Here is a 27,374-nt window from a genome sequence, read left to right on the forward strand (position 1 = left end):
TATTTTGATGTTTTTTTGCTGCAGATGAAGTGGCTTTTGTCAGAAGCTCCACATGAAAAATTCTGCAGATGGCTCCTTATTTCCTACTGATCAGAAACACTCCTTCCCTGCAGAATGTCCCATTCTCCAACTGCCTTCACTCTCCCAACAGGCTTCTACCATTCCTCGTTTGTCTTCCTTGTGGGGCCATGGTCCCTCCAGCAGCAGAGGGATGCTGGTGGTGCTGGTGGGACTGGAATGCTGGCAGTGCTGGCTGTGCTGGTGAGGCAGCTGGGCGCTTCTGAGAAGTAATTCCCATTCTGAGAAGAGCTCCAGGATCATTGCCAAAACCTCCCCTGGGCCCAAGGAAGCACAGCTGAGCTGTGCTATCTATGCTATCCTATGCTATCCTATGCTATCCTATCCTATCCTAATCCCAATCCCCATCCCATCCCTTCCCATCCCTTCCCATTGCATCCCATCGCATCCCATCGCATCCCATCGCATCCCATCGCATCCCATCGCATCCCATCCCATCCCATCCCATCCCATCCCATCCCATCCCATCCCATCCCATCCCATCCCATCCCATCCCACAGGTTTCCTGCCCGGCAGCCTCTCCCCACCTTGAAGCGCTGCCCGTCGGGCTCTGCTGCTCTCCAGTGCGGACATTTGGGATCGGCAGCATCCAGAGCCTTCCTGACCCCTCCTGACCCCTCGCACACGCCCAGAGCCCCCCGGGGCCGCCTTGCCCCCGACAGCCCCGCTCCTGCCCCGCTCCAGCCGGGACCAGGCACATCTTTGCCGTGGCACTCCCGGAGCAGCCGGGGCCGTGCTGAGCCCCTGGGCCATCCTGCCCGTGCCGCCTGTGCCGGTGCCAGCCCAGCTCCGGGCACTCGGCATCACGGGGGCTCCGGGCAGCACCAGCCGTGGCCGTGTCCCCTCCCTCCACCCACATTCCCGGCTGGCAGCAGGAGCCAGAGGAAGCCGGGGAGCGCTGGCAGAGGGAGCCAAGGCAGCTCAGATTTCACGGAGTTGTTTATCGATATCAGACTGCAGGGGGATGCAGGAAGCATGCCACGGGGATTTTTGGGATGACAGCCCTGTGAGGAAGGATCCTTTTGGGGAACAGTGTCCTAGGAACCGGGAGGGAGGAGGAAATCCATGCTCCAATGTGCTCCCGGCAGAGCATCCCTCCCACATTGCCCTTGGCACTGCCCCTGCTCTTTTCTCCTGCGGGATTACACCACACCAGGGAGGGTGATCCCGTGGATATTTATTGATCAGGTGGCTCAAGGAATCCCTCAGCCACTGTCCCGGAGTCCTTTAGCAGTGCAGGAGAAGGGATCAACAGGCTCAGATCACCGTGTCCTTGGCCACAGCATTGCTGCTGGGAGTATTTTCTTCTGGTTCCTCAAAGACCCTCTGGAGGGATTCCCTGAGGGACCCCACGGTACAGAGCGTCCAGCACCTCCCCACAGAGCAGGGCCTCCAGGAACTCCCCACTGAGAAGTAGATGAAGGGTTTGATGGTGCTGTGGATGCAGGCGAGCAGGAAAACAACCTGGGAGGACACAACATTGTAACCGAGCTGCTGCAGGAAATTCCAGACACTGATGGGGAGAGCGAAGAGCACAAGGAGGAAGATAACGATGTCGCGCCTCTTGGGTTGCTGCTGCTGGGAGCCACACTTGGCTTTAACGATGTCGATTGTGCTGGAAATGAACACGGGTGCAGCAATGAGGAGCAGGATGGCAGCAAACACAGAGGTGAGAGCCACCCGGCAGTGCTCCTGCTCGTGCAATGGGCACAGAAATGTCACCGTGGGAATGACAGTGAAGAGAGCGAAGAAGGCACAGTATTGGACACCGCCGATCACCCACAGCAGGCGCAGGGGAGGGTGGCACCGGCAGAGCTGGAGGAGCTTTCTCATGTCACTAACCACATCGAGGCGTGCCAGCCGGAAGAGCCCCCAGTAGCAGGACATCATGGACAGTTGGAAAAGGAAGCTCACGTACACCAGGGGCATGATAGGAGAGCAGGACACGTCGTCCAGCAGGAAGAGCAGGGAGGAGGGGAGCGCGAGGAGGAGGAAGATGAAGTCGAAAGCAGCCAGGTCAAAGATGCGAACAATGCGGCCTTGCAGTGTGAGGAGCCGGACCACAGCCCCATTCCCAGCCAGCCCACAGAGGCAGATGAGCAGTGTCACACTGTGTATGGCCACGTCGGTGACATCTGTCTCACACAGATCGGCTACTTCGGTGGGTGAGGTGGGAGGTGGGAACACGGAGCTCACCTCCATGGATGGACGCTGGGCAGGCGCTGGGATGTGGCCCCGGCTGTGGTCAGAGTGGATGGGCAGTCAGTGCTTGGAGAATCCAGGGATGGACCAAGCGGCTCCTCAGCAGCTCCCTGCAGCGGGAAGGGTTCGGTGGAGAGAAGTGAGATGTGGAGGGGAGGAGGGCAGTGGGAATGGTGGGGTGGGAGAGGGAGGTGGGAGGGTTGGGCTGTTCAGCAAAGGATTGGTATATAACATAGAGAATAAACATTTTTAGCTCCCCTGCAGTTGCCGAAAGCGTAAGTGGCCAAAAAGATAAAAGTATGTAAAAGTGTGCACACAGGATGATAAACATGGCTGGAGGCAGTGCAGGAACAGATCTGGAGGCCTGCAGTGGTTCTGGGGCAGTTCTGTCACAAGAAGCAACAGCGCATGGCCAAAGGAAAAGTTCAAGGCGAGGTCACTTTAATATGGCAGCACTCAGTGAATATGAGCACCAGAGACCCCTCCTGATGAACCTCCAGGATCATGAAAGGACTCCCAGGAGGAGGTGGATGCATGGAACTGAGTCCTAGGAAAGGGATGATTATGTACCAGACAAGAAAAAAGTTTTAATAGCTGTGTGTGTTTCTAGTGGATAAAACCCCTGCTGTAAAGTCTCCCCACACACAGAGAACAAGGAGAGATCCTCCTGTGTGTCCTGCACAGGTAAAGAATTCCTGCTTCCTCCTGCTTCCCATTGTGTTAGAAAGTTTATTCCGGCCCATTTTGGTGTCAAGATGCAGAATGGAAGAGCAGGGCAGAGCAGGGAGGAGCTGGGGAGGGCACCGGGAGAGGGTGGCAGGAACAGAGCAGCTGCAGGAGGAGAGGAAGGTGGGGCAGGGAGGAAGGAGAACATTCCACTGACCTGTTCAGTGTGGGGCAGCAGCAGGCACAGGGGCTCTGTCCCCATCAGCGGCACTTCCTGGCATCGCCTTCTTCTTTTGGGATCCATATCCTAAAGTGGCTCCTCCCAGGTGTCCTAAACGAGCAGGCTTGAGATTGCTCCAAAAGTCACCGGCAAGCGTATGAGCAAAAGTCACATTTAGTATTAAATTACAAAGCTCAACAGATTCATTGGCAAGATTCACTCTGTTGGAGTGAAAGCTCCTCTGGAGTCAGGCTCAGAGGGAAGCCAAAGCACTGGGGTTGAATTAAAACCTTTGGACAAGCTGAGATATATGACACCACGCCCAAGTGAAAAAGAAATACAGATTTTTAACTTCAGTAGAAATATATGCTAAGTGCCTTAAACATTAAAAAGCTGTAGCAGAGATCTTAAACACAGTTCTTGCTGCAGCAGTGTTACCTTTTCAAAGAATTCTTTACTTTAGACAAAATATAGATAAAATTACACTCTTCACATTTTTTAGATAGAGTGTTCACGTAACCAATAAGAGCTGATAGAAACTGTGTATGCAGATCTGTGTAATACCTGTGTAACAGTGGTGTAAGGCTTACGACTGTTAGAATGAGACCAGGATAGGTTAAGAAAAGGAAAACTAGAATCGAGTGTTAATCTTATTGGCCAGTTAACAAATAGACTCCACACTTCTGTGAGAAAAAATAGAGAGTATAGAGTGTTTATAGAGTGTAGAGTGTATAGTATATAGTATAGAGTGTATAGTGTATAGTGTGTATAGTGTATAGTATATAGTATAGAGTGTATAGTGTATAGTGTGTATAGTGTATAGTATATAGTATAGAGTGTATAGTGTATAGTGTGTATAGTGTATAGTATATAGTATAGAGTGTATAGTGTATAGTGTGTATAGTGTATAGTATATAGTATAGAGTGTATAATGTATAGAGCGTATAGAGCATATAGAGCATATGGAGCATATAGAACATATAGAAGAAGCTGGTTTTGCCTGCTGTTGATGCTGCTGCTTGCATTTATCATGTAACCCCCTTTGAACTCTGCCTTCAAGAAAGCTGTGAAACTATGAAATAAAGAACTCAGCAGAACAGCAGCCTCCTCTGCTCTGTTACCCTGCTCCGAGAAGGAATGATACCCTGTCAAAAGCTCAACACACTCTACTTACAAAGGGCAACTAAGGCTCAACAGGGAAAGCAAGCAACAACAAAAGCAAACAAAATCCAGGCAATCAAAACAGAAATGAGTTGAAACAACCTAGGGGTGTGTGAGTGTCTGTGTGTAAAGACAGTGTGAACAAGGATGGAAAGGAATGCGGCCTAAAGCTTAACAACACTTAAACTTAACAGTGCTTTACCTTAACTTATATCTTAATTTATATCTTGATCTTAACAATCTGCAGAGAAATAACACTTAACAGCACTTAGCCTAAATTATAACTAGACCTTAACTTCCAGACTCGCTCCAGCACCTGCACAGAGGGTGTGCACGCAGACAAATAGTCAGTGCAAGGTAAGGTACCTGTGGTACATGAAAAACTTCCCTCCGAGGTCAGTGAAAATCCTCACTTCGGGTGCTTTTGCATCTCCTGACAGGCGAAGGATCCTCGAGGTGATCGGCCCAGCACGCGCTGTGGTTCAGTGATGCCCCAGCTACAGCAAACCTGAGGCTTGGCTGGCTCTGAGAGGCGTCCCCCTCAGAGGACACAGCAGGTGGCAGCCGCTGCAGCCCAGGAGAGCTCAGCGGGCACCCTCCTGAGGGTGGCAGGGTTCAGGATGGAGGTGCTGAAGGGCTTCCTTGGACATGGATGCTGGGCAACCAGAGGATGGCCCCGTTGTGCAGGACAGCAGCACAACCCCCTAATTGCTGTGCAATCCAATGGTCCAAGCTCCTGGTGACATCAATTTCCATATTTCCAGCGGGTTTTGGTCACAGGCACAAGAGTTCAGTGGAGTTCACCTCTGAGCCTGCTCTTTACTCAGAATGATTTCATTCTGGAATGAAGGAATGTGACAATTCCCACTCCAAGAGGAAGGGAATGTTGCTGTCCCTGCCCAGCTCTGCAGCCCTACCTGGTGTCTCTTCCCATCACCGGGAATGCAGGGCCGGCTCTGCCGGCCAGAAGGGGAAGGATGCTCCGTGCCATCCCGAGCCCTCTCCTGCCACCCAGAGGCACCAGCCCCGCAGAGATTTGGGGAATCACCGCTGCCCCGTGCTGGCTGTGTCCCCAGGGCTTAACCTGTCCCACCCTTTCTGGGTAAGAGCTCCCTCAAAACGCCATGAAACTCATCTGCTGAGCTAAAGGAGAAGGAGTTTATTCCCTGGGGCCCAGGCAGTGAGGGTCATTCCATGAGGAATAGAGCCAGGGAGCAGGACTGAGCCTGGCTGTGCTGCTTGGTGCCATGTGGAGCTGGGAGGGAGGAGGAAATCCATGCTCCAGTGTGCTCCCTGCAGAGCATCCCTCCCTCATCGCCCGTGGCACTGCCCCTGCTCCCTTCTCCTGCAGGAATAAACCACCCCAGGGAGGCTGATCCCGTGGATATTTATTGATGAGGTCACTCAAGGAATCCCTCGGTCACTGTCCCGGGGTCCTTCAGCAGCGCAGGGCAAGGGAGCAACAGGCTCAGATCACCAAGTCCATGGCAGGATCATAGCTGCTGGGAGTATTTTCTTCTGGATCCTCAAAGAACCTCCTGAGGGAGTTCCTGAAGGATCTCACAGAGCAGGGCCTCTTGTATATCACTGCCAAGAAGTAGATTAGGGGTTTGATGGTGCTGTGGATGCAGGCAAGCAGGAAAAGAACCTGGCTGGAGACACTGGTGTAACCGAGCTGCTGCAGGAAATTCCAGAGGCTCTGGAGGAGAGTGAAGAGCACAACGAGGAAGATAACGATGTCACGCCTCTTGGGTTTCTGCTGCTGGGAGCCACTCTTGGCCTTGATGAAAATGATTGATGTGGAAATGACCATGGGTGCACCACAGATGAGCAGGATGAGAGCGAACATGGAGATGAGAGCCAGCCGGCAGTGCTCCTGCTCGTGTGATGGGCACAGGAATGTCACCGTGGGAATGGCAGTGATGAGAGCGAAGAAGGCCCAGAACTGGACCCTGTACACCACCCACAGCAGGCGTTCAGGTATCTCCCAGCAGCAGCAGAGCCAGCAGAGGTTGTATATGTCTGATACGGCACTGATGAATGTCAGCCGGAACAGCCCCCAGTAGTAGGACATCATGGACAGCTGGAAAAGGAAGCTCACGTACATCAGGGGCAGGATAGGAGAGCAGGACACGTCCTCCAGCAGGAAGAGCAGGGCGGAGGGGAGTGTGAAGAGGAGGAAGATGAGGTCAGCGACAGCCAGGCTAAAGATGAAGAGAGCACTGCTGGTCATGACCATGAGCCAGAGCACAGCCCCGTTCCCAGCCAGCCCACAGAGGCAGATGAACAGTGTCACACTGTGTATGGCCACGTCGGTGACATCCATCTCACATGGATCATCTCCTTCGGTGGGTGAGGCAGAAGGTGGGGACACGGAGCTCACCTCCATGGATGGACGCTGGGCAGGCGCTGGGATGTGGCCCCGGCTGTGGTCAGAGTGGATGGGCAGTCAGTGCTTGGAGAATCCAGGGATGGACCAAGCGGCTCCTCAGCAGCTCCCTGCAGTGGGAAGGATTGGGTGGAGAGAAGTGAGATGTGGAGGGGAGGAGGGCGGTGGGAATGGTGGGGTGGGAGAGGGAGGTGGGAGGGTTGGGCTGTTTGGATGGGGATTGATAAAGAACATAGAGAATAAACATTTCTGGCTCCCCTGTAGTTGCCGAAAGCGTAAGTGGCCAAAAAGGTAAAAGGATGTGTTGGGGAAGATGAAACAGGAAAGCCTTATAAATATGATTGCCTGACAAAAGATTTTGGGAATATGAAAACTATAAGCGACATCGAAATGAAAGCCACTTTTGCAATACCAAGTCTTAGTTACTGAACAACTGGAAAACAATGGTATGGCCGACTGAAGGTAATCCCCTCTTGATTGAACAATACCCTCTGCTTGCAGGCAGGTCCAAGGGTCAGAGCAGACCCTACTAGCTCAGCAGAAGGGGTCCGAAGAGTAGTTTTTAGAAGTTAAGATGTAACACTCTATGGTAATATAAGAACTCTTATAGGCTGTATGTAAATGCTATAGGATTTGTATCTTGTATTAGATTGGTTAGTGACAATTAGAATATTCAGTACAGAAGATGATTTATTGTATTGTAACCAGGACTTCAGACACACACTCTGATTCCTCTCTTACTTATCTCTCTCTCTCTCTCTTTACTTACCCGCTTACTCTCTTGCTCTCTTGGGCCTGCTCAGAGCTGCCAGCTGCAGCTCTAAGCAGTGCCCCTGTACCCACGCCCTTTGCAATAAACCGCATGTTCCAAGATCTGACTACAGAGATCTCTCGTCTCCGTCCGTCCCGACCATCCGACCCACCCAAGCTCCTACAAGGATGTGAAAGTGTGCACACAGGATGCTAAACGTGGCTGGAGGCAGTGCAGGAACAGATCTCGAGGCCTGCAGTGGTTCTGGAGCAGTTCTGTCACAAGAAGCAACAGCGCATGGCCAAAGGAAAAGTTCAAGGCGAGGTCACCTTTAATATGGCAGCACTCAGTGAATAGGAGCACCAGAGACCCCTCCTGATGAACCTCCAGGATCATGAAAGGACTCCCAGGAGGAGGTGGATGCATGGAACTGAGTCCTAGGAAAGGGATGTTTATGTATCAGACAAGAACCACGCCGGAATGCCTCTGTGTGTTTCTAATGGATAAAACCCCTGCTGTAAAGTCTCCCCACACACAGAGAACAAGGAGAGATCCTCCTGTGTGTCCTGCACAGGTAAAGAATTCCTGCTTCTTCACACTTCCCATTGTTTTAGAAAGTTTATTCCAGCCCCTTTTGGTATCAAGATGCAGAATGGAAGAGCAGGGCAGGGCAGGGAGGAGCTGGGAAGGGCACTTCGGTCACCGGGAGAGGGTGGCAGGAACAGAGCAGCTGCAGGAGGAGAGGAAGGTGGGGCAGGGAGGAAGGAGAACATTCCACTGACCTGTTCAGTGTGGGGCAGCAGCAGGCACAGGGGCTCTGTCCCGATCAGCGGCGCTTCCTGGCACCCCTTGCTCCTTTGGGATCCACACCCTAAAGCGGCTCCTCCCAGCTCAGGACCACGAAGGAGAAAGTGCCCAGATCACCGGAGGTGCCCACTGCTGTGCCACCAGCTCCTCTCCGTGCCCTGTCCTCGTGTTTTTTCCCCAGGTTTGGTGGAGTAACAGGGGACTCGGAAATTGCAACTTTGGCTACATCAGAGCTCCACTTCCTCGGAGTTATTTATTTTGATGTTTTTTTGCTGCAGATGAAGTGGCTTTTGTCAGAAGCTCCACATGAAAAATTCTGCAGATGGCTCCTTATTTCCTACTGATCAGAAACACTCCTTCCCTGCAGAATGTCCCATTCTCCAACTGCCTTCACTCTCCCAACAGGCTTCTACCATTCCTCGTTTGTCTTCCTTGTGGGGCCATGGTCCCTCCAGCAGCAGAGGGATGCTGGTGGTGCTGGTGGGACTGGAATGCTGGCAGTGCTGGCTGTGCTGGTGAGGCAGCTGGGCGCATCTGAGAAGTAATTCCCATTCTGAGAAGAGCTCCAGGATCATTGCCAAAACCTCCCCTGGGCCCAAGGAAGCACAGCTGAGCTGTGCTATCTATCCTATCCTATGCTATCCTATGCTATCCTATCCTATCCTAATCCCAATCCCCATCCCATCCCTTCCCACCCCTTCCCATCCCATCCCATCCCATCCCATCCCATCCCATCCCATCCCATCCCATCCCATCCCATCCCATCCCATCCCATCCCGCACGTTTCCCGCCCGGCAGCCTCTCCCCACCTTGAAGCGCTGCCCGTCGGGCTCTGCTGCTCTCCAGCGCGGACATTTGGGATCGGCAGCATCCAGAGCCTTCCTGACCCCTCCTGACCCCTCGCACACGCCCAGAGCCCCCCGGGGCCGCCTTGCCCCCGACAGCCCCGCTCCTGCCCCGCTCCAGCCGGGACCAGGCACATCTTTGCCGTGGCACTCCCGGAGCAGCCGCGGCCGTGCTGAGCCCCTGGGCCATCCTGCCCGTGCCGCCTGTGCCGGTGCCAGCCCAGCTCCGGGCACTCGGCATCACGGGGGCTCCGGGCAGCACCAGCCGTGGCCGTGTCCCCTCCCTCCACCCACATTCCCGGCAGGCAGCAGGAGCCAGAGGAAGCCGGGGAGCGCTGGCAGAGCGAGCCAAGGCAGCTCAGATTTCACGGAGTTGTTTATCGATATCAGACTGCAGGGGGATGCAGGAAGCATGCCACGGGGATTTTTGGGATGACAGCCCTGTGAGGAAGGATCCTTTTGGGGAACAGTGTCCTAGGAACCGGGAGGGAGGAGGAAATCCATGCTCCAATGTGCTCCCGGCAGAGCATCCCTCCCACATTGCCCTTGGCACTGCCCCTGCTCTTTTCTCCTGCGGGATTACACCACACCAAGGAGGGTGATCCCGTGGATATTTATTGATCTGGTGGCTCAAGGAATCCCTCAGCCACTGTCCCGGAGTCCTTTAGCAGTGCAGGAGAAGGGATCAACAGGCTCAGATCACCGTGTCCTTGGCCACAGCATTGCTGCTGGGAGTATTTTCTTCTGGTTCCTCAAAGACCCTCTGGAGGGATTCCCTGAGGGACCCCACGGTACAGAGCATCCAGCACCTCCCCACAGAGCAGGGCCTCCAGGAAGTCCCCACTGAGAAGTAGATGAAGGGTTTGATGGTGCTGTGGATGCAGGCGAGCAGGAAAACAACCTGGGAGGACACAACATTGTAACCGAGCTGCTGCAGGAAATTCCAGACACTGATGGGGAGAGCGAAGAGCACAAGGAGGAAGATAACGATGTCGCGCCTCTTGGGTTGCTGCTGCTGGGAGCCACACTTGGCTTTAACGATGTCGATTGTGCTGGAAATGAACACGGGTGCAGCAATGAGGAGCAGGATGGCAGCAAACACAGAGGTGAGAGCCACCCGGCAGTGCTCCTGCTCGTGCAATGGGCACAGAAATGTCACCGTGGGAATGACAGTGAAGAGAGCGAAGAAGGCACAGTATTGGACACCGCCGATCACCCACAGCAGGCGCAGGGGAGGGTGGCACCGGCAGAGCTGGAGGAGCTTTCTCATGTCACTAACCACATCGAGGCGTGCCAGCCGGAAGAGCCCCCAGTAGCAGGACATCATGGACAGTTGGAAAAGGAAGCTCACGTACACCAGGGGCATGATAGGAGAGCAGGACACGTCGTCCAGCAGGAAGAGCAGGGAGGAGGGGAGCGCGAGGAGGAGGAAGATGAAGTCGAAAGCAGCCAGGTCAAAGATGCGAACAATGCGGCCTTGCAGTGTGAGGAGCCGGACCACAGCCCCATTCCCAGCCAGCCCACAGAGGCAGATGAGCAGTGTCACACTGTGTATGGCCACGTCAGTGACATCTATCTCACACAGATCGGCTACTTCGGTGGGTGAGGTGGGAGGTGGGAACACGGAGCTCACCTCCATGGATGGACGCTGGGCAGGCGCTGGGATGTGGCCCCGGCTGTGGTCAGAGTGGATGGGCAGTCAGTGCTTGGAGAATCCAGGGATGGACCAAGCGGCTCCTCAGCAGCTCCCTGCAGTGGGAAGGGTTCAGTGGAGAGAAGTGAGATGTGCAGGGGAGGAGGGCAGTGGGAATGGTGGGGTGGGAGAGGGAGGTGGGAGGGTTGGGCTGTTCAGCAAAGGATTGGTATATAACATAGAGAATAAACATTTCTGGCTCCCCTGCAGTTGCCGAAAGCGTAAGTGGCCAAAAAGATAAAAGTATGTGAAAGTGTGCACACAGGATGCTAAACGTGGCTGGAGGCAGTGCAGGAACAGATCAGGAGGCCTGCAGTGGTTCTGGGGCAGTTCTGTCACAAGAAGCAGCAGCGCATGGCCAAAGGAAAAGTTCAAGGCGAGGTCACCTTTAATATGGCAGCACTCAGTGAATAGGAGCACCAGAGACCCCTCCTGATGAACCTCCAGGATCATGAAAGGACTCCCAGGAGGAGGTGGATGCATGGAACTGAGTCCTAGGAAAGGGATGTTTATGTATCAGACAAGAACCACGCCTTAATGCCTCTGTGTGTTTCTAATGGATAAAACCCCTGCTGTAAAGTCTCCCCACACACAGAGAACAAGGAGAGATCCTCCTGTGTGTCCTGCACAGGTAAAGAATTCCTGCTTCCTCACACTTCCTATTGTGTTAGAAAGTTTATTCCAGCCCATTTTGGTATCAAGATGCAGAATTGAAGAGCAGAGCAGAGCAGGGAGGAGCTGGGGAGGGCACTGCAGTCACCGGGAGAGGGTGGCAGGCACAGAGCAGCTGCAGGAGGAGAGGAAGGTGGGGCAGGGAGGAAGGAGAACATTCCACTGACCTGTTCAGTGTGGGGCAGCAGCAGGCACAGGGGCTCTGTCCCCATCAGCGGCGCTTCCTGGCACCCCTTGCTCCTTTGGGATCCACATCCTAAAGCGGCTCCTCCCAGCTCAGGACCACGAAGGAGAAAGTGCCCAGATCACCAGGAGGTGCCCACTGCTGTCCCACCAGCTCCTCTCTGTGCCCTGTCCTCGTGTTGCTCTCCCAGGCTGGGTGGAGTCACAGGAGAGTCAGAAATTGTGACTTTGACTTTGTCAGAGCTCCACTTCCTCGGAGTAATTTGTCTTGGGTTTTTTTCCTACAGATGAAGTGGCTTTTATCAGAGGCCTCACCTGAACAATTTTGCAAATGGCTCCTGATTTCCTTTTGGTTAGAAATCCTCCATCCCTACAGAATGTCCCATTCCCTGACTGCCTTCCCTCTCCCAACAGGTTTCTACCATTCCTCGTTTCACTTCCCTGAGGGTTCATAGTCCCTCCAGCAGCAGGGGGATGCTGGTGGTGCTGGTGGCATTGGAATGCTGGCTGTGGTAGTGAGGCAGCTGGGTGCCTGTAAGAATAAACTTCCACTCTGCAAAGAGCTCTGGGATCATTGCCAAAACCTCCCCTGCACCCAAGGAAGTACCTTTGAACTGCTCCTCATCCTATCCTATCCGCATCCAATCCTCACCTTGGCTCAGCATCCCCACGTCTGCCCCACTTGCATGCCGTGCCGTGCCGTCCTGTCCCGTCCCCTCCCGTCCCGTCCCACCCCATCCCCTCCCATCGCCTCCTGTCCCGTCCTGTGGCAGAGGTTTCCCAGCCGGTGGCCGCTCTCCGTCTCTGAGCCTGTTGGGCTCTGCTGTTCTCCAGTGGGACAATTTGGGATCGCCAGCATCCAGACCCCCTCGGACCTCCTCCAGACCCTTCTGGACCCCTCCGACCCTTCCAGACTCCTCTGACAACCTCCAGACCCCTCCGGGATCGCCTTTTCTCCCCCACCCCCTGAGAGCTCCACTCCTGCCCCATTCCACCCAGGATCCTGGGCCGTGTCTCTGCTTCTTCTCCCAGCCATTCATGCTCTTATCCCTTAAAATTATCAATTTAGCAAAAGGATGACACTGAAGAGATTTTAGCTGAAATTACAGCTCATGACTTAACCTTCCCTCAGGCCTGACTCACTGAGATGTCTCAGGTACTTAAACACCGGAGAGAGCAGCATTTCTGCCCCACTTGCCACAGCAGCCGCAGCCGTGTGTGCACAGACAGAGAGAGTCAGTGCGGGGTGAAAATCCCCCTGTGGGAGATTCCCCCGGAGGCAGAGCAATGCTCTCTCTGGCTGCCTTTGCATCTCCCCACCGGGCCAGGGGCTGAGCCTCGGGCAGTGGGGGATCGGCCCGGGAGCCGTCGGCGTTCGGGGATGCCCCGAGGGCAGCAAACGGGAGAGTTCCCGGCTGGGAGAGGCCCCGCTGCGAGGGAGGTTCTGGTCAGCGCTGCTGGGCCCAGGAGAGCTCCAAGGGGCTCCTTTTGGAGCGCTGGATGCAGGGCCCCAAGAGATGGGCTTCAGTCACAGCCATGTTTCACCCTGGCCACACTTTGGGTCGGCAGCTTTCTGTGCAAGGGTGAGAGCAGGGACCTTGTGGCATTCAGGCAAGAAAAACAATGTCCAAGGGTGTTCCTAAAATCCCAGGAGGTCGTTGGACAGCAGCAGCTCCTGGGAGCAGACGGAGTTTCTGACCAGCCCCAGGGGAGCTGAGCCCAGGGGCTGGTGCTCAAGGCTGAGGCCTAAGGAGCATTTCTCAGATCCCAGTGCGGCCTGGAAAGGGTGAGGGGATGCACCAGCCCAGGGAGGGTGATCCCAGGGATATTGATTGATCAGGGGACTCAAGGAATCCCTCAGCCACTGTCCTGGGGTCCCTCAGCAGTGCAGTGGGAGGGATCAGCAGGCTCAGAGCAGACTGTCCATGGCAGTATGATTGCTGTGGGCCGTGTTTTCCTCTGTCTCCTCAAAGACCCTCTGGAGGGAGAGCCAGAGGGCCGCCATGGAGCAGGGCTTCCAGCACCTCCCAGCCAAGGAGTAGATGAAGGTGTTGATGGTGCTGTGGATGCAGATGAGCAGGAACACACCATTGGAGGACATAATGGAGTAGCCAAGATTTTGCAGGAAATTCCAGAGGCCGGGGAGGGAGAGTGAGGAGGGCAAAGACAAGCACAGTGAGGGAGACAACGATGTCCAACCTCTTGTGTTCTTGCTGCTAGACCTTACTGAGGAGGACTGTTCTGGAAATGACCATGGCTGGAGTGAAGAGGAAGAGGCTGAGGGTATACATGAAGATGTGAGCCACCCAGCAGTTCTTGGGCTTATGTGACTGGCACAGGAAATCACTGTGGCCATGATGGAGGTGGAGAGGAGCGAGGCGATTGGCCCAGCACACGCTGTGGTTTGGCGATCTCCAAGCTACAGCAAACCTGAGGCTTTGCTGGCTCTGAGAGGCGTCCCCCTCAGAGGACACAGCTGGTGGCAGCCGCTGCAGCCCAGGAGAGCTCAGCGGGCCCCGCTTGGCAGTGCTGCCCATGGGGAACCATCTCCCCTGCCCCGTGCCCCGGGAGCTGTGCCCGGGACTGCAGCGACGGGAAAGGGCGTGCGGAGAGGGCAGAGAGAGGTCAGCGGCTTTGCTGCTCCTTTTCCCTTTGTCACTCGTGGCTGCCATTGCTGGTGTTTGTTTCCCTGTTACACACACACATGCCAGTGAAGGACTGTGATTCCTTCTCCCACAGCTTTGCCTGAAAGCCCCTTCATTTCAAAGTTAGAATCATTCGGAGGGAAGGGGGTCATATTCTCCATTCCAAGGGAGATTCTCTCCTTGTCTTTCAAACCAAGAGAGCTCCTTCTGCACTTGCCTTGAGAGACTCTCCCTGGCTGAGTTGTTCTTTCCTGGACAAGAGGTTGTACCTTGGAAAGTTTCTCCTTTCCAATGGACAGGAAAACGGGAGACAGGGAGAGAAAAACCCTCCCAGATGTGGGAGTTGCTCTGCTCTCTTCACTATTCACAACTCTGTTAATAAATGCTTTTTAGGATGTTTCAGCTCACGTGTGTCTCCAAAGCCTGACTCACCCCCCACGGCTTTCCCTCTCACTTCCCTTTCCAGAACCTGTGGAACGTTGGTTTCCCCTGGATTTGAGGCCGTGGGAAAAGGAGGGACAACTTCCCCCCGAGTAAGAGATGGGGCTGCTGCCCAGCTCTCTCCCAGGAGGGATGAGGAGCTCTTGGCACTGTCAGCATCATCCCAACCACGGCAGGCAGCAGCCTTAGGAAGGGCTCTGCTATGAGACAGGTACCTGCCCTCCTCAAACAAGGCAGGGGCTTTAGAGTGGGACAAAAGAAGGAAAGGAGCCATTTTGGACACTGTTCAGCAGGGACAGGCTCTGCAGCAAAGCCCAGATATTATTTATTCACCACATTCTGGGGTCAGAGTTCCCACGCTGTAATGAAACAAAAGCAATAAATGCCAATTTCATGTAGGGGTGGTACCAGAATGGCAAAGATCAGCAGAGCCTGGTGTAGCGGGTTGGGTTTGTAACTGGGCAGAAACACCAATTTCGTGTAGTGGTTTGGTCCAAAATACTCATTACTGTTTATCTTCTGTCAGATTTGAATTAGGAGAAACGCAAAGCAGGCACCAAACTTGAAAGAATATAAAGAAGTTTATTAACAGACCCAAAAGAAGGGAAAGAAAAAAAATACCACACCTTCAGAACTCTCCTCCCCCCACCTTCCTCCCTTCTCCCACTGACAATGTAAAAAGACAACCCTTGAGATGTTCAGTCTGTTTGCCACTTCCATAATAACCTTGTTCAGTCCATTTAGAAAGAGAAGTCTCTTCTTGCTCGTGCTATGGAAACATTATCACAACGAGACAGCTGCCCACTTCCAAATATTGTTCAGTCCATTTAGGAAGAGGAGTCTCTCTGCTCACATGTGAGTCCCTTCCCCCGACTTGCAGCTTTTCCTGCAACTGCTTTCGAGGGTCCACTCTTGAAGGTTTTTGGGGTACAATTTTAAGGTTGAGCTATTCAGAAACAAAAGTTCTCTTCACCCATCTCTGTGAGCATTTCATCTCTAAGAACAGAGGCCCTTCTCCTTTCCTGGGAGCAAAGGGTCTTCCTCATCTTCATCTTTAGGACCATCTCTGGGAGCATCTCTAGGAACTGAGGTTTTCTCCTTTCCCATTTGGAGCCAAAGTCCTCATCTGGTCCATCTCTCCCTGTCCAAACTTCTTATGAAATTACAGCTGCGTCAGCATCTGCCTATCTCAGTGCAGGTGCTTTTGCTCACGAGTTGAAGACCCCACCCCCCATATCTTCATGAAATTACAACGGGTACACTGATATATCATAGCTTCACAACAGAATTTCAGCTTTAAGCATCTCCTCTTTCTCTTCCCTCAGGTTTTCTTCAGCTCTTCACAGCAATAAAAGGGTTAATCTCACCTCGGCCTTGCAGCTGGAATGTGGCTTATCGAAGTGGAGAGGGGGGGGAGCCAAGCCCATCTGGCTGCCCACAGCCCTGCTGTCGGGGGGGGGGAGGAGGAGGGAGTCCACGGGTGGAACAGGTCCATCATCTCTGGGCCGGGCCCACTGGCCCCCACACGGAGCCCACAGCAACCTGTCCCAGCACCGGAAATGACAGAGAGAGCTCTGCCCGGGGTTTCCTGTTCTTAAGTGTGGATCACAGAGGCGGTCACAACTTTAAGTGGCTTAAAGAATTGTCCATATACAAACTGGCCACCTGATAGGTTTTGTCAAGTCACAGAGGAAGCTGTAAGAAGAACAACACTTCCGAGACTTAGCTTGCTAACCTAGGAGACCGGGATTGTGGCTGAAGCTGCTGTGCAGAGTCGCTGTTCAGCTCCTCCTGAGGGTGGCCAGGTTCAGGATGGAGGTGCTGAAGGGCTTCCTTGGACATGGATGCTGGGCAACCAGAGGACGGCCCCGTTGTGCAGGACAGCAGCACAACCCCCTAATTTCTGTGCAATCCAATGGTCCAAGCTCCTGCTGACGTCAATTTCCATATTTCCAGCGGGTTTTGGTCACAGGCACAAGAGTTCAGTGGAGTTCACCTCTGAGCCTGCTCTTTACTCAGAATGATTTCATTCTGGAATGAAGGGATGTGACAAATTGCCACTCCAAGAGGAAGGGAATGTTGCTGTCCCTGCCCAGCTCTGCAGCCCTACCTGGTGTCTCTTCCCATCACCGGGAATGCAGGGCCGGCTCTGCCAGCCAGAAGGGGAAGGATGCTCCGTGCCATCCCGAGCCCTCTCCTGCCATCCAGAGGCACCAGCCCCGCAGAGATTTGGGGAATCACCGCTGCCCCGTGCTGGCTGTGTCCCCAGGGCTTAACCTGTCCCACCCTCTCCAGGGAAAGAGCTCCCTCAAAACGCCATGAAACTCATCTGCTGAGCTAAAGGAGAAAGAGTTTATTCCTTGGAACCCAGGCAGTGAGGGTCATTCCATGGGGAATAGAGCCAGGGAGCAGGACTGAGCCCGGCTGCACTGCTTGGAGCCACGTGGAGCTGGGAGGGAGGAGGAAATCCATGCTCCAGTGTGCTCCCTGCAGAGCATCCCTCCCACACTGCCCTTGGCACTGCCCCTGCTCCCTTCTCCTGCAGGAATAAACCACCCCAGGGAGGGTGATCCCGTGGATATTTATTGATGAGGTCACTCAAGGAATCCCTCAGTCACTGTCCTGGGGTCCTTCAGCAGCGCAGGGCAAGGGATCAACAGGCTCAGATCACCAAGTCCATGGCAGGATCATAGCTGCTGGGAGTATTTTCTTCTGGATCCTCAAAGAACCTCCTGAGGGAGTTCCTGAAGGATCTCACAGAGCAGGGCCTCTTGTATATCACTGCCAAGAAGTAGATTAGGGGTTTGATGGTGCTGTGGATGCAGGCAAGCAGGAAAAGAACCTGGCTGGAGACACTGGTGTAACCGAGCTGCTGCAGGAAATTCCAGAGGCTCTGGAGGAGAGTGAAGAGCACAACGAGGAAGATAACGATGTCACGCCTCTTGGGTTTCTGCTGCTGGGAGCCACTCTTGGCCTTGATGAAAATGATTGATGTGGAAACGACCATGGGTGCACCACAGACGAGAAGGATGAGAGCGAACATGGAGATGAGAGCCAGCCGGCAGTGCTCCTGCTCGTGTGATGGGCACAGGAATGTCACCGTGGGAATGGCAGTGATGAGAGCGAAGAAGGCCCAGAACTGGACCCTGTACACCACCCACAGCAGGCGTTCAGGTATCTCCCAGCAGCAGCAGAGCCAGCAGAGGTTGTATATGTCTGATACGGCACTGATGAATGTCAGCCGGAACAGCCCCCAGTAGTAGGACATCATGGACAGCTGGAAAAGGAAGCTCACGTACATCAGGGGCAGGATAGGAGAGCAGGACACGTCCTCCAGCAGGAAGAGCAGGGCGGAGGGGAGTGCGAAGAGGAGGAAGAAGAAGTCAGTGACAGCCAGGCTAAAGATGAAGAGAGAACTGCCATTCATGACCATGAGCCAGAGCACAGCCCCGTTCCCAGCCAGCCCACAGAGGCAGATGGGCAGTGTCACACTGTGTATGGCCACGTCGGTGACATCTATCTCACACGGATCATCTCCTTTGGTGGGTGAGGCAGAAGGTGGGAACACGGAGCTCACCTCCATGGATGGACGCTGGGCAGGCGCTGGGATGTGGCCCCGGCTGTGGTCAGAGTGGATGGGCAGTCAGTGCTTGGAGAATCCAGGGATGGACCAAGCGGCTCCTCAGCAGCTCCCTGCAGCGGGAAGGGTTTGGTGGAGAGAAGTGAGATGTGGAGGGGAGGAGGGCGGTGGGAATGGTGGGGTGGGAGAGGGAGGTGGGAGGGTTGGGCTGTGCAGCAGGGGATTGATAAAGAACATAGAGAACAAACATTTCTGGCTTCCCTGCAGTTGCCGAAAGCGTAAGTGGCCAAAAAGATAAAAGTATGTGAAAGTGTGCACACAGGATGATAAACGTGGCTGGAGGCAGTGCAGGAACAGATCAGGAGGCTTGCAGTGGTTCTGGGGCAGTTCTGTCACAAGAAGCAACAGTGCATGGCCAAAGGAAAAGTTCAAGGCGAGGTCACCTTTAATATGGCAGCACTCAGTGAATAGGAGCACCAGAGACCCCTCCTGATGAACCTCCAGGATCATGAAAGGACTCCCAGGAGGAGGTGGATGCATGGAACTGAGTCCTAGGAAAGGGATGTTTATGTATCAGACAAGAACCATGCCGGAATGCCTCTGTGTGTTTCTAGTGGATAAAACCCCTGCTGTAAAGTCTCCCCACACACAGAGAACAAGGAGAGATCCTCCTGTGTGTCCTGCACAGGTAAAGAATTCCTGCTTCCTCCTGCTTCCCATTGTGTTAGAAAGTTTATTCCGGCCCCTTTTGGTATCAAGATGCAGAATTGAAGAGCAGGGCAGGGCAGGGAGGAGCTGGGGAGGGCACTGCGGTCACCGGGAGAGGGCGGCAGGCACAGAGCAGCTGCAGGAGGAGAGGAAGGTGGGGCAGGGAGGAAGGAGAACATTCCACTGACCTGTTCAGTGTGGGGCAGCAGCAGGCACAGGGGCTCTGTCCCCATCAGCGGCGCTTCCTGGCACCCCTTGCTCCTTTGGGATCCACATCCTAAAGCGGCTCCTCCCAGGTCAGGACCACGAAGGAGAAAGTGCCCAGATCACCAGGAGGTGCCCACTGCTGTCCCACCAGCTCCTCTCCGTGCCCTGTCCTCGTGTTGCTCCCTCAGGCTGGGTGGGGTCACGGGAGAGTTGGAAAATGCGACTTTGACTTTGTCAGAGCTCCACTTCCTCGGAGTTATTTGTCTTGGGGTTTTTTGCTACAGAGGAAATGGCTTTTGTCAGAAACCCCACATGAACAATTTTGCAAATGGCTCCTCCATTCCTCCTGGTTAGAAACACTCCTTCCCTGCAGAATGTCCCATTCTCCGACTGCCTTCCCTCTCCCAACAGGCTTCTACTGTTCCTCATTTCACTTCCCTGCGGGGTCATGGTCCCTCCAGCAGCAGGGGGGGCTGGTGGCACTGGAATGCTGGCAGTGCTGGCAGTGCTGGTGAGGCAGCTGGGCGCTTCTCAGAAGCACCTCCCATTCTGGGAAGAGCTCCGGGATCATTGCCAAAACCTTCCCCAAGGAAGCACAGCTGAGCTGCTCCTCACCCTATCCCCATCTCATCGCTGCTCTCCATCCCCAACCCCATCCTGCACTCCATCCTCAACCCATCCCATCCCATCGCATCGCATCCCATCGCATCGCATCCCATCCCATCGCATCCCATCCCATCCCATCCCATCCCATCCCCATCCCATCCCATCCCATCCCATCCCATCCCATCCCATCCCATCCCATCCCATCCCATCCCATCCCATCCCATCCCATCCCGCAGGTTTCCTGCCCGGCAGCCTCTCCCCACCTTGAAGCGCTGCCCGTCGGGCTCTGCCGCTCTCCAGCGCGGACATTTGGGATCGGCAGCATCCAGAGCCTTCCTGACCCCTCCTGAACCCTCGCACACGCCCAGAGCCCCCCGGGGCCGCCTTGCCCCCGACAGCCCCGCTCCTGCCCCGCTCCAGCCGGGACCAGGCACATCTTTGCCGTGGCACTCCCGGAGCAGCCGGGGCCGTGCTGAGCCCCTGGGCCATCCTGCCCGTGCCGCCTGTGCCGGTGCCAGCCCAGCTCCGGGCACTCGGCATCACGGGGGCTCCGGGCAGCACCAGCCGTGGCCGTGTCCCATCCCTCCACCCACATTCCCGGCTGGCAGCAGGAGCCAGAGGAAGCCGGGGAGCGCTGGCAGAGGGAGCCAAGGCAGCTCAGGTTTCACGGAGTTGTTTATTAATATCAGACTGCAGGGGGATGCAGGAAGCATGGCAGGGGGATTTTTGGGATGACAGCCCTGTGAGGAAGGATCCGTTTGGGGAACAGTGTCCTAGGACCCGTGAGGGAGGAGGAAATCCATGCTCCAATGTGCTCCCGGCAGAGCTTCCCTCCCACATCACCCTTTGCATTGCCCCTGCTCCTTTCTCCTGCGGGATTACACCAGCCCAGGGAGGTTGATCCCGTGGATATTTATTGATCAGGTGGCTCAAAGAATCCCTCAGCCACTGTCCCGGAGTCCTTCAGCAGTGCAGGGGAAGGGATCAACAGGCTCAGATCACCGTGTCCATGGCAGCAGCATTGCTGCTAGGAGTACTTTCTTCTGGATCCTCGGAGACCCTCCGGAGGGATTCCCTGAGGGACCCCACGGTACAGAGCATCCAGCACCTCCCCACAGAGCAGGGCCTCCAGGAACTCCCCACTGAGAAGTAGATGAAGGGTTTGATGGTGCTGTGGATGCAGGCGAGCAGGAAAACAACCTGGCTGGACAGAGCAATGTAGCCGAGCTGCTGCAGGAAATTCCAGAGGTTGAGGAAGAGGGTGAAGAGCACAATGAGGAAGATAACTGTGTCACGCCTCTTGGGTTTCTGCTGCTGGGAGCCACACTTGGCTTTAATGATGTCGATTGTGCGGGTGATGACCACGGGTGCAGCAAAGAGGAACTGGATGATGGCGAATATGGAGGTGAGAGTCCCCTGGCAGTGTTCTGGCTCTTGTGATGGGCACAGGAATGTCACCGTGGGAATGACAGTGAAGAGAGCGAAGAAGGCCCAGCACAGGGCAAGAAACAGCATCCACAGCAGGCGCTCGGGAATGTTACAGCAGCACCAGAGCTCACAGAGGCGGATGCTTATGAGTGTCAGCCAGAACAGCACCCAGTAGTAGGAGACCATGGAGAGCTGGAAAATGAAGCTCACGTACACCTGGGGCATGATAGGAGAGCAGGACACGTCCTCCAGCAGGAAGAGCAGGGCAGAGGGGAGCGCGAAGAGGAGGAAGAGGAAGTCAGTGACAGCCAGGCTAAGGAGGAATAAAGCAAAGTCTTTCAGGCTGAGGAGCCAGAGCACAGCCCCGTTCCCGGCCACCCCACAGAGGCAGATGAGCAGCATGACACTGTGTATGGCCACGTTGGTGACATTTGTTTCACACAGATCGTCTCCTTCGGTGGGTGAGGCAGAAGGTGGGGACACGGAGCTCACCTCCATGGATGGACGCTGGGCAGGCGCTGGGATGTGGCCCCGGCTGTGGTCAGAGTGGATGGGCAGTCAGTGCTTGGAGAATCCAGGGATGGACCAAGCGGCTCCTCAGCAGCTCCCTGCAGAGGGAAGGATTCGGTGGAGAGAAGTGAGATGTGCAGGGGAGGAGGGTGGTGGGAATGGTGGGGTGGGAGAGGGAGGTGGGAGGGTTGGGCTGTTCAGCAAAGGATTGGTATATAACATAGAGAATAAACATTTTTAGCTCCCCTGCAGTTGCCGAAAGCGTAAGTGGCCAAAAAGATAAAAGTATGTAAAAGTGTGCACACAGGATGATAAATGTGGCTGGAGGCAGTGCAGGAACAGATCAGGAGGCCTGCAGTGGTTCTGGGGCAGTTCTGTCACAAGAAGCAACAGCGCATGGCCAAAGGAAAAGTTCAAGGCGAGGTCACCTTTAATATGGCAGCACTCAGTGAATAGGAGCACCAGAGACCCCTCCTGATGAACCTCCAGGATCATGAAAGGACTCCCAGGAGGAGGTGGATGCATGGAACTGAGTCCTAGGAAAGGGATGTTTATGTATCAGACAAGAACCACGCCAGAATGCCTCTGTGTGTTTCTAATAGATAAAACCCCTGCTGTAAAGTCCCCCCACACAAACAGAACAAGGCGAGATCCTCCTGTGTGTCCTGCACAGGTAAAGAATTCCTGCTTCTTCACACTTCCTATTGTGTTAGAAAGTTTATTCCGGCCCCTTTTGGTATCAAGATGCAGAATTGAAGAGCAGGGCAGGGCAGGGAGGAGCTGGGGAGGGCACTGCGGTCACTGGGAGAGGGTGGCAGGCACAGAGCAGCTGCAGGAGGAGAGGAAGGTGGGGCAGGGAGGAAGGAGAACATTCCACTGACCTGTTCAGTGTGGGGCAGCAGCAGGCACAGGGGCTCTGTCCCGATCAGCGGCGCTTCCTGGCACCCCTTGCTCCTTTGGGATCCACATCCTAAAGCGGCTCCTCCCAGCTCAGGAACACGAAGGAGAAAGTGCCCAGATCACCAGGAGGTGCCCACTGCTGTCCCACCAGCTCCTCTCCGTGCCCTGTCCTCGTGTTGCTCCCCAAGGCTGGGTGGAGTCACAGGAGAGTCAGAAATTGTGACTTTGGCTACGTCAGGGCTCCACTTGCCCGGAGTTATTTGTCTTGGGGTTTTTTGCTACAGATGAAGTGGCTTTTATCAGAAGCCCCACATGAACAATTTTGCAAATGGTTCCTGATTTCCTTTTGGTTAGAAACACTTTTTCCCTGCAGAATGTCCCATTCCCTGACTGCCTTCCCTCTCCCAACAGGTTTCTACCATTCCTCGTTTCACTTTCCTGAGGGTTCATAGTCCCTCCAGCAGCAGAGGGATGCTGGTGGCACTGGAATGCTGGCGGTGCTGGGCAGTGCTGGCTGTGGTAGTGAGGCAGCTGGGTGCCTGTAAGAATAAACTTCCACTCTGCAAAGAGCTCTGGGATCATTGCCAAAACCTCCCCTGCACCCAAGGAAGTACCTTTGAACTGCTCCTCATCCTATCCTATCCGCATCCAATCCTCACCTTGGCTCAGCATCCCCATGTCCGCCCCACTTCCACGCCGTCCCGTGCCGTCCCGTCCCATCGCAGAGGTTTCCCAGCCGGTGGCCGCTCTCCGTCTCTGAGCCTGTTGGGCTCTGCTGTTCTCCAGTGGGACGATTTGGGATCGCCAGCATCCAGACCCCCTCGGACCTCCTCCAGACCCTTCCGGACCCCTCCGACCCTTCCAGACTCCTCTGACAACCTCCAGACCCCTCCGGGATCGCCTTTTCTCCCCCACCCCCTGAGAGCTCCACTCCTGCCCCATTCCACCCAGGATCCTGGGCCGTGTCTCTGCTTCTTCTCCCAGCCATTCATGCTCTTATCCCTTAAAATTATCAATTTAGCAAAAGGATGACACTGAAGAGCTTTTAGCTGAAATTACAGCTCATGACTTAACCTTCCCTCAGGCCTGACTCACTGAGATGTCTCAGGTACTTAAACACCGGAGAGAGCAGCATTTCTGCCCCACTTGCCACAGCAGCCGCAGCCGTGTGTGCACAGACAGAGAGAGTCAGTGCGGGGTGAAAATCCCCCTGTGGGAGATTCCCCCGGAGGCAGAGCAATGCTCTCTCTGGCTGCCTTTGCATCTCCCCACCGGGCCAGGGGCTGAGCCTCGGGCAGTGGGGGATCGGCCCGGGAGCCGTCGGCGTTCGGGGATGCCCCGAGGGCAGCAAACGGGAGAGTTCCCGGCTGGGAGAGGCCCCGCTGCGAGGGAGGTTCTGGTCAGCGCTGCTGGGCCCAGGAGAGCTCCAAGGGGCTCCTTTTGGAGCGCTGGATGCAGGGCCCCAAGAGATGGGCTTCAGTCACAGCCATGTTTCACCCTGGCCACACTTTGGGTCGGCAGCTTTCTGTGCAAGGGTGAGAGCAGGGACCTTGTGGCATTCAGGCAAGAAAAACAATGTCCAAGGGTGTTCCTAAAATCCCAGGAGGTCGTTGGACAGCAGCAGCTCCTGGGAGCAGACGGAGTTTCTGACCAGCCCCAGGGGAGCTGAGCCCAGGGGCTGGTGCTCAAGGCCGAGGCCTAAGGAGCATTTCTCAGATCCCAGTGCGGCCTGGAAAGGGTGAGGGGATGCACCAGCCCAGGGAGGGTGATCCCAGGGATATTGATTGATCAGGGGACTCAAGGATTCCCTCAGTGCAGGAGCTTGGGTGGGTGGTCTGGACCGGGCGTAGACGGCAGGAGACGAGAGATCTCTGAAGTCAGATCTTGGAACATGCGGTTTATTGCAAAGGGCGTGGGTACAGGGGCACTGCTTAGAGCTGCAGCTGGCAGCTCTGAGCAGGCCCAAGAGAGCAAGAGAGTAAGCGGGTAAGTAAAGAGAGAGAGAGAGCGAGAGGAATGAGAGTGAAGAAGAAGAAGTAGTGGGAGAATAGAAGTAGTGATGAGAGTGTCTGAAGTCCTGGTTACAATACAATAAATCATCTTCTGTACTGAATATTCTAATTGTTACTAACCAATCTAATACAAGATACAAATCCTATAGCATTTACATACAGCCTATAAGAGTTCTTATATGACCATAGAGTGTTACATCTTAACTTCTAAAAACTACTCTTTGGACCCCTTCTGCTGAGCTAGTAGGGTCTGCTCTGACCCTTGGACCTGCCTGCAAGCAGAGGGTATTGTTCAATCAAGAGGGGATTACCTTCAGTCGGCCATACCATTGTTTTCCAGTTGTTCAGTAACTAAGACTTGGTATTTCAAAAATGGCTTTCATTTCGATGTCGCCTGTAGTTTTCATATTCCCAAAATCTTTTGTCAGGCAATCATATTTATAAGGCTTTCCTGTTTCATCTTCCCCAACACCTCAGCCACTGTCCTGGGGTCCCTCAGCAGTGCAGTGGGAGGGATCAGCAGGCTCAGAGCAGACTGTCCATGGCAGTATGATTGCTGGGGGCCGTGTTTTCCTCTGTCTCCTCAAAGACCCTCTGGAGGGAGAGCCGGAGGGACCCCACAGAGCAGGGCTTCCAGCACCTCCCAGCCAAGGAATAGATGAAGGGTTTGATGGTGCTGTGGATGCAGGTGAGCAGGAAAACAACCTGGGAGGACATAATGGAGTAGCCAAGTTTTTGCAGGAAATTCCAGAGGGTGGGGGGGAGAGCGAGGAGGGCAAACACGAGCACAGTGAGGGAGACAACAATGTCCAACCTCTTGTGTTGTCGCTGCTGGGAGCCACACTTGACCTTAATGAAGAGAATTGTGCTGGAAATGACCATGGCTGGAACGAAGAGGGCGTTGAGGGTGTACATGCAGGTGCGAGCCACCCAGCAGGGCTTGGGTTTTTGTGACTGGCACACGGAAATCACTGTGGCCATGGTGGAGGTGGAGAGGGCCCAGAGCAGGGCACACACAACCACCGACAGGCACTGGGGGCGGTGGCAGCGGCAGCGGAGGGGGCAGAGGATGGACCTGCACCTCTCGATGCTGATGGCCGTCAGCAGGTACAGGCCCACAATGTAGGAGAGCACTGACACCGGGAAAAGCAACTTCCGGTATGTCGGGGGCATGATCATGGAGCAGGATACATCCTCCAGCAGGTAAAGCACAGCAAAGGGGACTGCAAAGAGGAGGAAGGCAAAGTCAACAACAGCCAGGTTGAGGATGTAGATGGTGATGGGGCTCCTGCGGATGCAGAAACCAAGGAGCCAAAGGACAGCCCCATTCCCTGCCAGGCCACAGAAGCCAATGAGCAGCGTGACAGCTCCTATGGCCACGTTGGTGACATCTGTCTCACATGAATCATCTCCTTCGGTGGGTGAGGCAGAAGGTGGGGACACGGAGCTCACCTCCATGGATGGACGCTGGGCAGGCGCTGGGATGTGGCCCCGGCTGTGGTCAGAGTGGATGGGCAGTCAGTGCTTGGAGAATCCAGGGATGGACCAAGCAGCTCCTCAGCAGCTCCCTGCAGTGGGAAGGATTCGGTGGAGAGAAGTGAGATGTGCAGGGGAAGAGGGTGGTGGGAATGGTGGGGTGGGAGAGGGAGGTGGGAGGGTTGGGCTGTTTGGCAGGGAGTTGATAAATAACATAGAGAATAAACATTTTCAGTTCCCCGATGTTGCTGAAAGACCAACTAGTGAAAAAGATAAAAGTATTTAAATGTGTGCACACAGAGCAAGAAATGAGGCTGGAGGCAGTGCAGGAACAGATCAGGAGGCCTGCAGTGGTTCTGGGGCAGTTCTGTCACAAGAAGCAGCAGCGCATGGCCAAAGGGAAAGTTCAAGGCGAGGTCACCTTTAATATGGCAGCACTCAGTGAATAGGAGCAGCAGAGACCCCTCCTGATGAACCTCCAGGATCATGAAAGGACTCCCAGGAGGAGGTGGATGCATGGAGATGAGTCCTAGGAAAGTGATGTTTATGTATCAGACAAGAACCACGCCAGAATGCCTCTGTGTGTTTCTAATGGGTAAAACCCCTGCTGTAAAGTCTCCCCACACACACAGAACAAGGAGAGATCCTCCTGTGTGTCCTGCACAGGTAAAGAATTCCTGCTTCCTCCTGCTTCCCATTGTGTTAGAAAGTTTATTCAGGCCCCTTTTGGTATCAAGATGCAGAATGGAAGAGCAGGGAGGAGCTGGGGAGGGCACTGCGGTCACCGGGAGAGGGTGGCAGGAACAGAGCAGCTGCAGGAGGAGAGGAAGGTGGGGCAGGGAGGAAGGAGAACATTCCACTGACCTGTTCAGTGTGGGGCAGCAGCAGGCACAGGGGCTCTGTCCCGATCAGCGGCGCTTCCTGGCACCCCTTGCTCCTTTGGGATCCACATCCTAAAGCGGCTCCTCCCAGCTCAGGAACACGAAGGAGAAAGTGCCCAGATCACCAGGAGGTGCCCACTGCTGTGCCACCAGCTCCTCTCCGTGCCCTGTCCTCGTGTTGCTCCCTCAGGCTGGGTGGGGTCACGGGAGAGTTGGAAAATGCGACTTTGACTTTGTCAGAGCTCCACTTCCTCGGTGTTATTTATCTTGGGGTTTTTTTGCTACAGAGGAAGTGACTTTTGTTAGAAGCCCC

At 54.7% G+C, this 27,374-nt stretch overlaps 5 protein-coding genes across 5 annotated transcripts; all 5 read right to left on the reverse strand.

Annotated features, from left to right (window-relative positions):
* Positions 1-983: 983 nt before the first annotated feature.
* LOC309574041 (mas-related G-protein coupled receptor member A1-like) lies at positions 984-4,872 on the reverse strand. The gene is made up of 2 exons (XM_082283364.1): positions 3,164-4,872; positions 984-2,390 (listed from the first exon to the last, which is right to left on the reverse strand). The coding sequence occupies exon 2, from the start codon at positions 2,278-2,280 to the stop codon at positions 1,336-1,338; it is 945 nt and encodes a 314-aa protein (XP_082139490.1). The 5' UTR covers positions 2,281-2,390; positions 3,164-4,872; the 3' UTR covers positions 984-1,335.
* Positions 4,873-5,795: 923 nt separating this feature from the next.
* LOC309574606 (uncharacterized protein) lies at positions 5,796-6,821 on the reverse strand (the record flags this gene model as incomplete). The annotated part of the gene is made up of 1 exon (XM_082284388.1): positions 5,796-6,821. Exon 1 carries the CDS (start codon positions 6,714-6,716, stop codon positions 5,796-5,798), a length of 921 nt encoding a protein of 306 aa, XP_082140514.1. The 5' UTR covers positions 6,717-6,821.
* Positions 6,822-9,777: 2,956 nt separating this feature from the next.
* Positions 9,778-10,843, reverse strand: LOC309574042 (proto-oncogene Mas-like). The gene has a single exon (XM_082283365.1). The coding sequence runs from the start codon at positions 10,756-10,758 to the stop codon at positions 9,814-9,816; it is 945 nt and encodes a 314-aa protein (XP_082139491.1). The 5' UTR covers positions 10,759-10,843; the 3' UTR covers positions 9,778-9,813.
* A 6,540-nt stretch (positions 10,844-17,383) lies between these two features.
* Positions 17,384-18,336, reverse strand: LOC309574047 (mas-related G-protein coupled receptor member A1-like; the record flags this gene model as incomplete). Its single annotated transcript, XM_082283371.1, has 1 exon — positions 17,384-18,336. One exon carries the CDS (start codon positions 18,334-18,336, stop codon positions 17,416-17,418), a length of 921 nt encoding a protein of 306 aa, XP_082139497.1. The 3' UTR covers positions 17,384-17,415.
* A 2,253-nt stretch (positions 18,337-20,589) lies between these two features.
* On the reverse strand, positions 20,590-27,339 carry LOC309574607 (uncharacterized protein). The gene is made up of 4 exons (XM_082284389.1): positions 27,045-27,339; positions 25,241-26,272; positions 22,255-22,328; positions 20,590-21,831 (listed from the first exon to the last, which is right to left on the reverse strand). The coding sequence occupies exons 2-4, from the start codon at positions 26,160-26,162 to the stop codon at positions 20,848-20,850; spliced, it is 1,980 nt and encodes a 659-aa protein (XP_082140515.1). The 5' UTR covers positions 26,163-26,272; positions 27,045-27,339; the 3' UTR covers positions 20,590-20,847.
* Positions 27,340-27,374: the final 35 nt, after the last annotated feature.

The sequence above is a fragment of the Coloeus monedula genome (genome assembly GCF_965178545.1).
Source record: "Coloeus monedula genome assembly, chromosome: 6".
Classification (NCBI taxonomy): Eukaryota; Metazoa; Chordata; class Aves; order Passeriformes; family Corvidae; genus Coloeus; species Coloeus monedula.

What these genes read in the sequence shown, in the direction of transcription:
- LOC309574041 (XM_082283364.1), bottom strand. Translation starts at nt 2,280, where the DNA reads ATGGAGGTGAGCTCCGTGTTCCCACCTCCCACCTCACCCACCGAAGTA.
- LOC309574607 (XM_082284389.1), bottom strand. Translation starts at nt 26,162, where the DNA reads ATGGAGGTGAGCTCCGTGTCCCCACCTTCTGCCTCACCCACCGAAGGA. An exon ending in CAATCATACTGCCATGGACA is followed by an intron (nt 22,329 to 25,240) that starts GTCTGCTCTGAG and finishes TCCCTTTCCTAG; the next exon opens with GACTCAGTTCCATGCATCCA. An exon ending in TTCATCAGGAGGGGTCTCTG is followed by an intron (nt 21,832 to 22,254) that starts GTGCTCCTATTC and finishes TGACTGCCCATC; the next exon opens with CACTCTGACCACAGCCGGGG.
- LOC309574042 (XM_082283365.1), bottom strand. Translation starts at nt 10,758, where the DNA reads ATGGAGGTGAGCTCCGTGTTCCCACCTCCCACCTCACCCACCGAAGTA.